The sequence below is a fragment of the Neovison vison genome, chromosome 7 (assembly GCF_020171115.1).
Source record: "Neovison vison isolate M4711 chromosome 7, ASM_NN_V1, whole genome shotgun sequence".
NCBI classification, from domain to species: Eukaryota; Metazoa; Chordata; class Mammalia; order Carnivora; family Mustelidae; genus Neogale; species Neogale vison.
Window position 1 is genome coordinate 12916857 of NC_058097.1, and position 13855 is coordinate 12930711.

Below are 13855 nucleotides of genomic sequence, written 5' to 3' on the forward strand. Positions count from 1 at the left end.
ATTCATGCTTCCCTAGGTCTGACCCCACACTCCAGTCCCCACACCACTGCGTGAACATGAGGACTGAGCTGTGGGACAGGACTCACTTTTCTGTTTTGCCCTTTGGCCTGACCAAGTGAAAACACACCTGTATACTTTTACCACTGTCAGTCCCTTGGGGGGAAAACAAGCCTTCTTGTTTCTCTATGGGTCCTACAGTCCCCAGCCACAAGTGCCCAGATCTGCTTTAATAATCAGAGTGCCCTTCTCTGCTTTAAGAGTTTCAGTTTTTAAAACCGCAAATGCTAGAACTCTCCATCTCTCCATGGCCAACCAAGGGAGTGCAGGTATGTCTTGTTCATGAGGACGGCCTCCTGTCTATGCCACTCAAGAAATGCTTATTGATTCATGCACCCTCAGGCTGTGCTTCCTCACTCTACCTATGGTCTACAGCACACTTGGTATCCAGACAGAGAGAGAGGGAGAGAGAGAGAGAGAAAGAGAAAGGTCTTTCATCAGGCGGTCTTCATTCACATACACACCTCAGCTTTCTTTTCTGGGTGGATGAGGCCCTTCTCTGTAAGGCATGTGAAGGCTGGAGGGTTCTGGAGACTTTCAGTTTCTTCGGAGATCCAGCAGAAGGTGTAGGTGGTGTTAGTGGGGTTCAGGATTGTAAAAGTCCTGGCCGAGGAGGAAGAATTGATCACAGAGAGTGACACAGGTGGGTTGAGGAATAAGACAAACTTTCTTACGATCTTCTCTAGCACAGGCCTCCCTGTATGGGAAGTAGAACATATCTGGGCACTTCATTAACATAGAAATGAAAACTGCATCTCAGCTAGAGCTCCAGACTACGGCTAGCAAACTGGACTTTGGAGTAAAAATGACGCCCAGGGTGCTTCTGTCCCACTGATCCTCTGTGGTTAAGGGGGTGGTCAGGGATTCTGTGTTTATGTCTTCCAAACTTTCCCCAGTGTTGATACTAAGGAGACCAAATCCAGCTTCCTTACTAGAGCAGTTTTCTGAAGTCCAACCCCAGTAGTTCAAGCCTGCTTTTAGGATTTAGTCTCACTGACTTCCCTGCATTCTTCCTCCCCATTCTTTAGAAGGACAGAGTGATAGGAACTCGACTGATGCAAACCTAAGCAACTCACCGGAGACTCTTCCCTCCTATGCCCACACTGGTGAACTCAATCACCCGGGTGTTGGGGTCCAGAGCCCCACCACCAGGCCCTCGGAGGTCTGGGTTGCGCCGATGACCGCTGATGTAGTCCGAGTGTTTCAGGTCAAAATGGCAAAAGGGCAAGATGCTCCGCCCTTTTGTTGTTAGGACCGGACCTTGCTCCCCGGGAGGCAAGTTGGGAATCCTGAGAGGATAAAGTTATTCTTACTTATTTTTACATCAGCTGTTGCTTTCAGAGTTGGAAATGAATTATTATGTCCACCAGAATGTGAGCTTCAAGAAAGCAGAGACTGTCCTGGTCAATGACACAATCTCAGTCCCTGAACAGTGCGTGATATGCGGTAGGTGCTGACTCATTAACTGTTGAGTGGATGGACGTGGGAATGAGCTGAGGAGGAGGGGCTGAATTCTGGCTCCTGAACTTGGTGTTGAACTTAGCCCCAACACCAAGTTCAGGCAGCCAGGATGGCTTCCTGGCGGGGTTCGGGCGCGAGCGATCTCGCTCTGTACTGTACTGATTCTGAACTGTATCTAAGTTCAGCCTCAGGTCATCTCTCCAATAGTGGTGACAAAATCTCCCTCTGTAAACCGAGTAGAGTCTTACCCTCTGGGTCCTCTCATAGGCACCTACTGGGGTATGAAAATGGACAGAAAAATCCTAGAAGAGTATCCTGAGTGCCTTGGAGAAGGTGAGGTAGATGTGATCAGACTTAGCCCCAACACCAAGTTCAGGCAGCCAAGATGGTGGGGGGAGGGTCCCTGTGGTGGACTGTGGGGCTCCACAAGGCTCTCATGGCCCACATAGGTCTGTCTACCCCATGCTGGGGTTCATACAGTCCTCTGTAAGGTGGGTGTTCTGCCTGGAGCTTTCCTGGGAGTGGTTAGCCTATCAGGAGCTTTCAGTGCTAGAAGTTATAGATTGGCTTTTCTGGAACTGGGTGTGGGCCCTTCTATTCCTTACTGACATGTGTCAGGTCCACGCCTTCACCACCACCAGGTATGTGTATGGGATGATTGTGTGCCAAGTTCTCTGCTAAGTCTTCACTTGAATTGACTTAAGGTTCATGGCGATAGTACAAGGTGGGTATTGCTGTTTGCTTTCTATATGAGGAAACCGAGTCTCAGAAAACATACAAGAAAGTTTTCCTAAGTTCGTGCGTGCCCAAGGACTGGAACCCATCCATCTGTCAACCATTCTGTTGCTCAGTGGAATCCTGTATGTGGCTGGGAAGGGGGCAGGGGGCAGGAAGAAGAATCTAGAGAGTGTTGGTGAGTGATACAAAAAGCCCAATTCTCTGTATATTCCAAGCCCTGGCCCCTTTGAATCTTCCAAAAAGAAAATATGACCATTTGGGTGCTGTGGAGGGGCCAAAGGCGGGAAAGAATAGTGGTAGTGGTGGGACAAAAGAGAGGCCAGGAGATGCCAAACTTTGTTCTGGGGAGCACTTCTCCTTACTGGCAGAAAAGATGGCCCTCGAAGTCTCCAACCTCCAGCGGGGAGAATTTCACTTTGAGCTTCTGAGTCTTGCCTGCAGGCACAGCGCCTGAGGAGGGCTCCACAGAGAAGGGTGGGAGGGAATCTTCGTTCCAGTGGTTGGTGGCACTCTCCAGGGTGCTGACCGTGTGCAGTGTGCCCTGGCTAAGCTGGTCTTTTTGAGAGGAACCTGGGGGCAAATAGAGACAGCCAGTGATGTTCCGCGTTTGCAGTGGGAGAGCAGGTAGAAGGCAGTCCACTCACAGGTCCAGAGGGAGCCTCTGTGGGGTCTGTGGGCTCACCTCTTCTAGCAGGTATGCTTAATCTTGGGCACTGGGGGTAAGAAATTGGCTTACATCTCTCATAGGAGACTCCCGAAAATACTTCTATTAATTCTACAAGTTTTCTAAGCTGTTTCCTTCTGGCTCAAGGGGGTGGGTCAAAGAGATGTCTCTAGGTATTCTGTCTCAAGAATAATGGGCTGTGAACTTAATTTTTGGAGAATCATTGTTTTAAAAAAAAGGGGTTCACAACCTGGGGGCCCATTCAAAAGATCTGTGAATCTCCAAAACTGCAAGCAACAATAGTAATGAGTATCTGTCCACCAAGTGTTGAGCCCTTTTCTGAGGACTTTATACGTATCAAGTTGGGTAGGGGTGTGTATTTTCTTGGGGAAACATTTCATAGCTTCAGCAAGGGTCTGTAATCTTCCAAGAGGCTAAGGCCTGAAAAACAAGATTCCCAGGGCTCTGCGGTCAGCGTGGTGGCCTGGTGGATGGCCAGGGTTCAGGTTCCAGGAGGACAGAGGTCAGCTCTTGAGTTCCTCAGACCCTTTTTGTTCTGCAGACACCATGAGACGTTTTCTCTGCTTCTCCTTGGCTACTGGGGGGCGGGGAGCTGTAGGGGCAGTGCTCACTGCTCCATGAACAAGGCTCTTCTATTAACTGGGGACTCAGTTCAAGCCCTGGGTTTTGCCCGTCATTGTGTTTACCTTGGTTATCTGGCATTGCAAAACTGACAGACTTTGTAGTCTCTTCTGAGACCCAGTTGAATTCCAGCTGCACGCTTCCTGAATTAACCAGTTCAAACCTGCAGGTAGATCAGAGAATAGATTTGAGAAATGTGCTGTCAGCGATTTTTTTCTGTCCACCCATCATCTATACTGTTACTTAACTTCTTTCTTTAAGTCATCACTGTGTTTCTTAAACATTTTTTCAAAAGGCAAGTTTTAAGCATTTTATCCAGCATCATGCATTTGCTATGCTAGTTACATTTTCTTCTAAAACATGTAAAATATATACATAGCTATTAAAAGTAAAACTATCCAAATGTTTAGTACTGAAAATCATCTGGAACACCACCAGTAAGTACCCTACGCAATGAGCTCTCTGCATGCATTGCTGTAATCCTGAAACACTTCCATGAGAGAGGAATCAAAATGTATTTCCCATGACAGTACCTCCTTTAGGTGCAAATTTCATAGTCCCTCCCTTCCTGAAGCATCTCCCACTGGAAACAATGTCTCTGTGGTCAGAGGCTTCTTTATCCCTGCCTGAGATTCCTTCGCTGGTTGAGACTTGTCTCAAATTCTGAATTAGTGGAGCCCTTTCTTGCCTCAAGTTTCCCTGCATCTAAGACAAGAACAGGAGATAGAATCTTTTTTCTGGAATCACATTTAAACTGATCACAATCACAGCAGAAGGATGAGGTCTGTCACAAGAAAATGATTGTCCTAGAGAAAGAAACACAGTGCTATCCTAGTTTTAGGGAAGTGGTAGGAGTTGAGAGTTTGCGAGTGGGGTGCCATAGCACATTTTTTTTTTTTTTGGCTTTGTGTACCATAGGTCTTTGTAGCAACTACTCCCTTTGCTGTTGCAGTGCAGAAGCAGCCACAGACAATGGGAATAAACTGATGGGCATGGACCTGGCCAGAAGTAACTTTATTTACAATGAGAGGCAGCTGGCTGGATTTGGTCCATGGGCCAAGTTTGCCAACCCCTACTTTAGGAGAAATAGGTATCAGCGGGAGGTCCTGTCTCCTGTCTTATCCCTTTTGCTTCTATAAAAATTTGGGGAGAACATGTAAAGTGTAACCAATGCAGAATGACTGGAAGAAGTTAATTACTAATTCTTACAAAGTTGAAACAGATAAGTGGTTCACATTTTTGTGCTTCTAATTCTTAAAGAATAGTCTGTCCTTCTATGTGCTGTTCTCTCTGTCTAGAAGGCCCTTTCCTTCCTCACTTACTTCTTCACCTGGCTACCTCCTGTTCATCTTCCGCAATTCAGCGGGGCACCGCTTCGTCTGGGGCGCCTTCCCTGATGAGCTCTCTGCTTCCTGACTGTCCCCACATCTCAGGCTGTTTTAGGTACTCTCCAGAACACACACAACACCACACCGCAACTATCAATTCACCTATTTTCACCCATCCTCCCCCCACCCACCATGAGCTCCTTAAGATGGGGGCCCATGACATCCTGTATTCCCATGCATGAGTTCACATAACTCTTTTTCCTTCTGAGGACAATTCTGGCTACAAGTGAAATTTCTAGCTCTGTTTCCCTGGAAACACGATAAAGAAGAAATACCAGTTGCATTATTAGGCAACCCTGTTTATAGTAAAAATGACCCCTGATTGGTAAATTGCATCTGGTCTGGAGGGAATTATGATTCCCTGGAGGGAAGATATAGCTTTGGGGTTTTCTTAGTGTAGTGACTCTTGTAACTGGGCATGTCCCCCACGGGGATCCTAGAAGCTGTACCTATGGAATGGTTATGAGGAGTGTTGCCTTCTCTAGGTTGTGGGGTTTCTAAGCTGAGATGGACCCACTGGCATCAGTGCGGATATTGTCTGAACTGTGACCTGGAGTTGGGGAGAAAAGAGCCGTTCCTGGTTGGTGGTGTGGACTGCTGCTGCCAGGATGGTCCCTACCGGGGACCTGATGGCAGGATGCTGCCCCCGGCGCCGGCAGGCTGTGTTTCCTGGCCTATATCGTGACTTCAAGTGGGAACTTCCATAGCTTTGTGGGTCTGAAGGTTTCACTGCACCTGCAGAGTTACTCTGGTGAGTGCGAAGTGGCTCTGTTGCCTGGTATGTGCTGTCAGAGAAGCTGAAGAGATGTGTGGTGAAGTAGTGGGCAGATGATGGAATGAAAGAGTGTCCCTGTGAAGGTGGGGGCTCTTAAAGACTCACTCAAACACTCGGGTCTGGTAAACCAGCGTTTCTTTAAAGTGCACGTTACTTGTGAGGCATGTATACGAAGCGAAATTCACATTGGCACTGATCTGAAGACGCAGTTCTCGATAGTTCTCTTCTACAACAGAGTGGGCAGGCTCGGGGTCTGTCTCTACCACCTGTAACAAAGGTGGAGCCAGTTAACCCACAGGAATCAAGTGCTGTGGAGAAGCATGGTACTACATTTTACCCGTGCAAATGAGCACCAACACACAAACTCAAGTTCCAGAATAAATGATTCAGGCAAACCTAAATGACTCCTAAATGGGGAAGGAAACAAATTACTGAGAGTAGCAGGATTGCAGAGACATGAGGTTTTTTGGTTAGATGGACTCAGAAGAAGGCAGAAGAAAGGAAGTCATAAAGATAGGCAGAGATATTAATGAAATCAAGAATAGATCGAAAACAGAGAGGACCAAAATTTATTTATTTGGAATGACTTAAAAAGTCTTCAGTGAGATTGATCAAAAAAAAAAAAAAAGAATAAGTACAAGTAACCAATATCAAAAATGAAAAGGAAGATATCACCATCAACCCTACAGATTTAAACAAATGATAGAAAATATTATAAATAATATAATTAAAATACATATGAAAACTTAGTCAAAGGGCAAATTCCTAGAAAAATAATTTAATAACATTGACTCAAGAACAAACCAAAAGCCTGAAGAGTCCTAACACTATTAAAGAACCTGAAGTGTAGTTAAAAAAAAAATCTTAAAGATCTAACTAAAGAGATAAAATCTGTTAATAAAAGGGAGAGATTAATATTGTAAACTTGTTAATTCTTCCTAAACTGACTTATGGATGCAATCCAATTCCAATCAAGCTTCCATTCGTGTTTCCATAGCACTTGTTTAGTAGATTCCAAAATTAGATAGAAAAATAAAGGACCAAGAATAACTAAAACACTTCAAAACAAAACAGTATGGAAAAGGGACCTCCCTTCCAGACAACAAGGCTGGCTGTGAAGCTATAGAATTTGAGGCAGGATAAAACTGGCAGAGGGATAGACAAGTCAACCATGAAGCAGAATACTAAGATAAGAAACATCCTGGGTATGTATGGAGTTTAGATGACAAGGGAGTCATGGCAGATCACTAGGAAACAGAAGGGCTAAACAAAAAAAAAAAAAGGATTAGGCCAGGTTAGTTATCTAGATGGAAAACTATGAAATTGGATCCTTGCCTCACACTATACATAAAGTCCATGTGGGCCAAGGGCTTAAATATAAACAGCAAAGTTCTTAAACCTTAAAAAAAAAAAAAGCACATTTTTTTCTTCCCTGGTAGGGAAGGGCTTTAAAAATAAGACACACACAAAAAAATAAATGCAGAAAATGAGATTAATAGATGTGACTATATTAAACTTAAGAATATTTTTTGTTCATCAAAAGATACATCAAAAAAAGTAAAAAGCTTTAAATTTGGTGAAGATGTTTGCAGACAAATAGTAGGAAGGAATAGTAGAGTTTATAAAAAATAAAATGACTCATATTAAGGATAAGCAGCTAATTGAAAAATAGGTAAAAGGCATTTATATAAGAGGCAACTCTTATGGCCAATAATCATATGAAGACATATTCAACTTTATCAGCGGTTATGGAAATGCAAAGTAGCTCCCAAATGAGACCATTTCTCATTCACATAAATGACAAAAAGCGAGAGGTGTGGCAAAGCCAATTTGTGGAGAAAATGCGGATCAGTGAATTCCCTTTGCCAGTAAGAGTATACACTGGTACAGCCATTTTGGAAAACATTTGGGCATTGCCTTGGAAAGCTGAAATTCCCATATCCTATGGCTTGGCAATTCCACTTCTAGGAATATAAACTTTTACAAATGAACACCACTTGACATGAATAGTAATGTTTACAGAAACAACTGTGCATGATAGCAGAATCACAAATAATTTTCAAAAGAAGAATGAATGATAAATAACAACGGAATTTTATAGAGCAGTGAAATTGGGTGCACGATAGCCACATGGGACAATACAGATCACATGCAATCTAACCTTTTTAAAAAACTAAAGTGAAAAACTACAACTAAACAGTATGCCTTTTAGAATGCCTGGGTGGCTCAGTTGTTAAGCGTCTGCCTTTGGCTCAGGTCATGATCCCAGGGTCCTGCATCGGGCTTTCTACTCAAGGGGAAGCCTGCTTCTCCCTCTCCCACTCCCCCTGCTTGTGTTCCCTCTCTTGCTACGTCTCTGTCAAATAATAAACAAAATCTTAAAAAAAAATGCATAGGTTAAAAAAGAACGAAAAAAAAAACCCAAAAAATCAAGGGAATAAGTAAACAAGATTCAGGATGGTGATTACATCTAAGAGGGGTGGCAGGGGGAAGGAATGGCTGAGAAGCACACACATATTCCGTGTTCTACTTCCTGTGTTGCTGTGAGTTCATCTCTGTTTATTCTACTAGGCAAAAGAAACCAACCAAGGACTGATTAAAAGAGAGGCATGCTTGGATCACAGATGAGATTCTGTCATGAACCAAAGAGTCTAATCTAATTTTGGACACCCGAGGGAAAGAGGAACTGACTGAAAGGTGAGGCCCCGTGCTGTTGAAAAAGGTGGCGGGGACTTGCTGCGTGAGGCATCCAGACTGAAACCGAAGCTGGAAAGATCAAGCTGTGTGGGTGGGCATGCAAGTTCAGTTGTAACTTCTGAAATCAAGGTCAAGTAGAATGGGAAACATTTTTTTTCTTTTTTGGTTGGAAGGCAATGATGAGACACTGAAGTAGAGAGCAGCAGGCCCCCAGCTCTGGCAGGCCTGGTCAGATCTGTGTCTGATGTCCTCACTCACCTTTCGTTTTGTAGTCAAAGTCCCGGGTGGGTTTCTGAGCACATCCACCCACTTGACCGTGCGCATGCGGTCATCCCAGTCAGGGACCTGCTCTGCAGGGAGTGGAAACATGATCCTGGACAGCTTACACTTGATCCCCATCTTCTTCAGACTGATGGGCACGTCTGACTTCATGGTCACCACTGTGTCCTTGGCACACCCAGGGTGGAGGTGGCCCATCTGGGGAAGACCCTGGTATTAGTATTTTTGGGCGTCTGAGCTTAAGGACTTTCAATACCTGGTGGTGACATACTAGAGAAGGGGTAGAGCCAAAAATCTTGGCAAAAATGCGTCATTCAAACCTGCCTATGTAGATGGTCTTAAAGACGTATAAGAGGTTCTTAGATATAATTACAAGCCTAAAAATGAAAGCAGCTAATATTTGTTAAACTGTTACTTGCTTTGGGCACAATTTAAACCTTTACACAGTTCTGCTAATTCCTAGGATGACTCAGGGAGATGTAGAGCCATTGCACCTATTGTACAGGCAAGGAAACTTGTAACTTGTTCGTGGTCCTCCCATGAATACTGGAAGAACTAGATTCAGTCCCCGACAGCATGGCGCCAGGTACCACACTCTAAACTACCTGTGCTTCTTCATCAATATGACCTGTATGGACCAGAGACAGGCGCACTCAGTATATTCGCAGTTCTCAGAGTGTGGTCAGGTGACCCCTGGGACCCCATAGGGGTCCTTTTCAGAAGTTCATGAGGTCAAAACTACTTTCATCATAATACTAAGATGTTAGTTGACTTTTTAACTCTCATTTTCTCGTGAGTATTCACTGGAACGTTCTAGAGGTTGCATGACAGACAATATTGCGGCAGATCAATGAGAAGCAAATAGGAGAATCTAGCTCCTTCTACTAAGCCAGATATTAAAGAGGTTTGTAAAACTGTAAAATAATGCCATTCTTCTCACTAACTCTTGTATTTTGAAAAACATAGCCATTTTCATGAAAAATCATACTTATATTAACATAAATGGGTTTATTATTTAAAAATGAATAAATATATGTTTTCAGATAGTCTCAGTTTTAATTTCTAATACGGTAACTATCAACAGATATAACCCACATAAACAAAAACTTTTTTGAGTCCCTTGATAATGTTTAATAGAGTAAAGGAGTCCTGAGGCCAGAAAAGCTGAGATTCACTGAAGTAGACCAGATAAATGGGAAATTTAATTTGGTCTGTAGCATAAAATCATTTATGGTTTAACATATATAAACACGCATATGTATAAATATATATAATAGTCCTACAATGTTTCTGACAGATGTAAAAACTTTCCACTGGAAAGTGAAGGGAGAAGAAAGCTTAGTATTTCTCAAGGCACAAATGTGTGCATGGGTGGTGGGGGCGTCTCTGCAGGAGTGTGTGTGCATGTGGGGCACTAAATGTACTATATTGAGCTCATCTCTGCCTACTTTGACTGATACTTTACATCCCTCCAGGAAGCCAAACTCCCTGAGAGCATGCAAAGATTCGAAAGTGACAAAGTGGGTGCCTGGGTGGCTTAGTTAGTTGAGAGTCCAACCCTTGATCTCAGCTCAGGTCTTGATCTCAGGTTCATGAGTTCAAGCCCTATGTTGCGCTCCACACTGGGCATGGAACCTACTTAAACAAAAAAACTAAAAAATAAAGGTGACAAAGTGGGTCCCTAAATCTCCTTGCCCTCTCCCCCTGTCCATGTGTGAACAGACTTGGTGACCAAAACAGAACAGGAGCAGTGGACACGTCTGGGTATATCTACTGTTCTGGGAACTCAACAGTAAACTATGAAAAACAACTAGCCAGAGGCTAGATCTGCTACCACATTCTCTTAGGCCTTATGGGACATCAAGGTTTGGTCAGCAATTCATAAAATGTGTGCTGTGAGATGTTAAATAAGGGGCCAGAAAATTCCAGGTAAAACATAGTTAACTAGGTTTTAGTGTGCTGAATAGCACTGGGCATCTTTAAGAGAAAGATGTAATATGCAAATTTGATAAATCTCAGTTGTTCAAAGAACCTACTACCCCCATTTTAGCTTCCAATGAACCACTTTTGCAGGACTAATGCTCTAAAGAGCATACACTTTGGGGGACACAAGTCTATCCTCGGGGACACGAAGATGGGACCTGTTTTCATGCACACAGGTTTCCATGGAATTCCTCAACACCAGCCTAGCAACCATCTCAGCAGACCTCATTCTCTGTTCTTAGACCCAAGGAGACATGAACAGTGTCCTCTGGCATCTGGTCTGAGTAAGGGATAGTTCGTGGGCTGTTTCTCAGCTTGAGAACCATCTATCCCATCCTGCGTCTTCATGGGAAGAGACAGACAATCAATTTGACATTAGCTTATGCCTAAGGAAGTCCAGAGAACAGTGAATGGCTTTCACTCACCTGTGGGGAAAAGGAAACTGTAGCTAAAAGGGGCCATTCAAACCGTATCACGTCCACTTGGCTATGGTTTGTGATTGTGAAGCTCACGTTATAGCTGTTTCCAATGTGGCAGTCCCCAAACTGGATGTGGTCCACCAGAGAAGCTATGGACAGAAGCAGAAGGTCTGTGAGTCGTCCCTGGCCTCCTCCTAGGGCTCACTTCCCTAAGGAGGCAGCACCTGAAAGACATGAGGCCCTACCCTCATGCATCCCTCCCTTCTTTAATGATTATTCTGGAAAAATTTGGAGTCCCTTAGCTTAAACTTTCCCTCCTTGGGAAATCTATTTGTCTATCTGTCTGTCTGTCTGTCTGTCCGTCCGTCCATCCATCCATCCACATCCATCCATCTAGCTTGGCCCTCACCTCTAAGAGAAAATATAGGGTGCCCACTCCATTTGTTTGCTCAAACAATATTATTAAGGGTTAAAATAAGATAAAATAAGAAAGTCCTTGTTAAACTTGAATAATAAATAATTGATGAGTCACTTACAGTATCAGTATGTTCCATACAATATTTGGGGATGCACAAATAATAAAACAACTCTGCTTTTATCTGAAATTCGAATTTAACAGGGACTCGTATATTCTGATTTTCTAAACCTGGTAACCCTATTGTAAGGGTGAAATCTGATTTCTGAACTGGGGTTTATGCTGGCTCCTGCTTGACCCCTCACAAGAGAGATGTCACCTGGTAGCCACTCACAGGTGAAATGCCATATGTGTGAGGAGTGTTGATTTTAAGTCATGTCATGTAGACTGTCCAATGGTAATAGAGCTTCTAGAAAATGATGAAAATGTGCTTATAACTCAATTCATACCAATTAGCTATACAATTAGGGTGATGGACAAGTGCTTTTGATAATAATGATGAAATAAATTTTCTTCTGCCATAAAGAACATAGTCAACTAAATGAAGTGCGAGATGGACCACAGAGGAGCCCATCTTAAGCTTTAAGACACACACAAATCACTGAGGGATCTTGCTGAAATGTAGACTCAGTTTCGGTCAGCCCGAGGTGCTGGGGCAGGCCCTGCCATTCCCATTTCTACCAAGCTCCCAGGTGCTCCTGATGCTGCAGGGCCTCAGACACCAACAGAATGATGTTCTAGAAGTGGCACAAACCTACGCATTCTTTAATTAAAGAAGCCCACAATTTCTCATGGAATGTCTAGGATACATGAAACAGACAATGCCGATATTAGCCAGCTGAAAGAAATGGGGAAAACTAGAGAGATACGTGATCCCTTAGCTAATCTGGAATGTGAACTCTGAATTTCACTTACTAGCTAAACTGGAATTAGCTAAAACTCTAAGCTCCCCAAGGTGGAGGGCTCAGCAGAGTGCCTGGTTCAGGCATGTTGATGCTCAAGAAATGTCCCTCGAGGGAACACGTGATTGAAGGCATTGTCTGAGCCACAAATGAAGGGGCATAGAGTGAGGAAGAGGAGATGCTCTCCCAAATTCCCAGGAAGCTGGCTGAGCTGTTATTTAAAATGGCCTCACCCAACAGTTGTCAGTACCTCACTTCCATTTCTCTCACCTGTTACCAAGTCTTCCATACTATTTTCCTCAATGATCTCAGAGATCTCTGGGGTCTCAGGGCTGCCGGAAACCACCAGCCCATGGATGTTGCCCAAGGTGATGTCATCCTCATAACCTTCTCCCACCATGTGGATGATTGTCTCCTCATACTGGTTGTCGACCACTGACAAGTGGATGGTGCCTTTCATTCTCCCAACCTTCTGGGATTGGAAAACGACATCGAATCCAGCTGTGTTTCCAGGAGGAACAACCAGGGAGGCCGTGTGAGCTTTCTTTGCTGCAAAAAAGAGAGAGACACGAGATTTAGAACTAGTTTAAAGGAAGATGTAACCAGAGAGATCCTGACTCAGGGGAGGGCAGCTTTATGTGGGAGTGAGTCTTACCTACAGAGGCCCCTGGTGATGAGACTGAGTATCCTGCTGTGGTTGGGTCCTTATTAGTTCCCTAATAAAACAGCTCCTGGGACCCATCGCCCTGCAGAAGCTATACTCCCTCTACCTACCTTTGGCATGTGGTTTGTTCTCTTCTGTGATGTAGATGTAGGAGGTGGTGGGGATCCCTTTCAAGGAGAAGACACCTAGTTGGTCCCTCAGATCGACATGCAGCTGGCATAAAGAAAGCAAGGACGAGTGTTAAGCTTACAGGTGGCTCATGGGTTTTGAGTCTGGATAGAGATATGGTGGTGTTTGGAAAGTATTCAAAAAGTCCTTGTGCCCAGTGCTCACTTTTTTGAATTCTTACTAAAAGGGAAATAAAATAAGTATTAGACCTGGGGAGGAAAAGGAAAGCTCAGTTCAGCTCTGATCAAACAAGTAAGGAACTGGTGGTCCAGAGACTAGGGGTGACTTTATGATGATCAAGCTATGTAGGGTCAAGATGGGCTTGCCAAGGCCTCTGCTGCTGACAGAGGCAGTCGCTAAATATAGTCTGGAGTAATACAATGGAAATGAATACTCATCATTCTATCAAGGCTTACATGGATATGAGTTCCCCAAAACCAGCGTCTACTAGGTGTTAATCCATCAGTTGCCTGATACTATCATATGGAGGGGCCTGCTGAGTTAAAAAAAAAAAAAACAAACCAAAGCAGGCCTATGGCTTAGGTGAAGAAAAGGGGTATTTTCTGGACCACCATAGTGGATGCAAAAACAAAAGCCATATTT

General features: G+C 44.0%; 1 protein-coding gene across 1 annotated transcript in view; it reads right to left on the reverse strand.

Annotated features, from left to right (window-relative positions):
- The window catches only part of HYDIN (HYDIN axonemal central pair apparatus protein), a 326268-nt gene that overhangs the window by 37846 nt on the left and 274567 nt on the right, over nucleotides 1-13855 (reverse strand). Inside the window, exons 63-71 of the mRNA XM_044255773.1 lie at nucleotides 13195-13297; nucleotides 12691-12969; nucleotides 11110-11252; nucleotides 8681-8899; nucleotides 5831-5991; nucleotides 3628-3725; nucleotides 2619-2826; nucleotides 1134-1346; nucleotides 522-660 (exon numbers count right to left, since the gene is read on the reverse strand). Of these exons, the coding sequence (XP_044111708.1) occupies nucleotides 522-660; nucleotides 1134-1346; nucleotides 2619-2826; nucleotides 3628-3725; nucleotides 5831-5991; nucleotides 8681-8899; nucleotides 11110-11252; nucleotides 12691-12969; nucleotides 13195-13297 (1563 nt within the window). The remainder of the gene's footprint in view (nucleotides 1-521; nucleotides 661-1133; nucleotides 1347-2618; nucleotides 2827-3627; nucleotides 3726-5830; nucleotides 5992-8680; nucleotides 8900-11109; nucleotides 11253-12690; nucleotides 12970-13194; nucleotides 13298-13855) is intronic.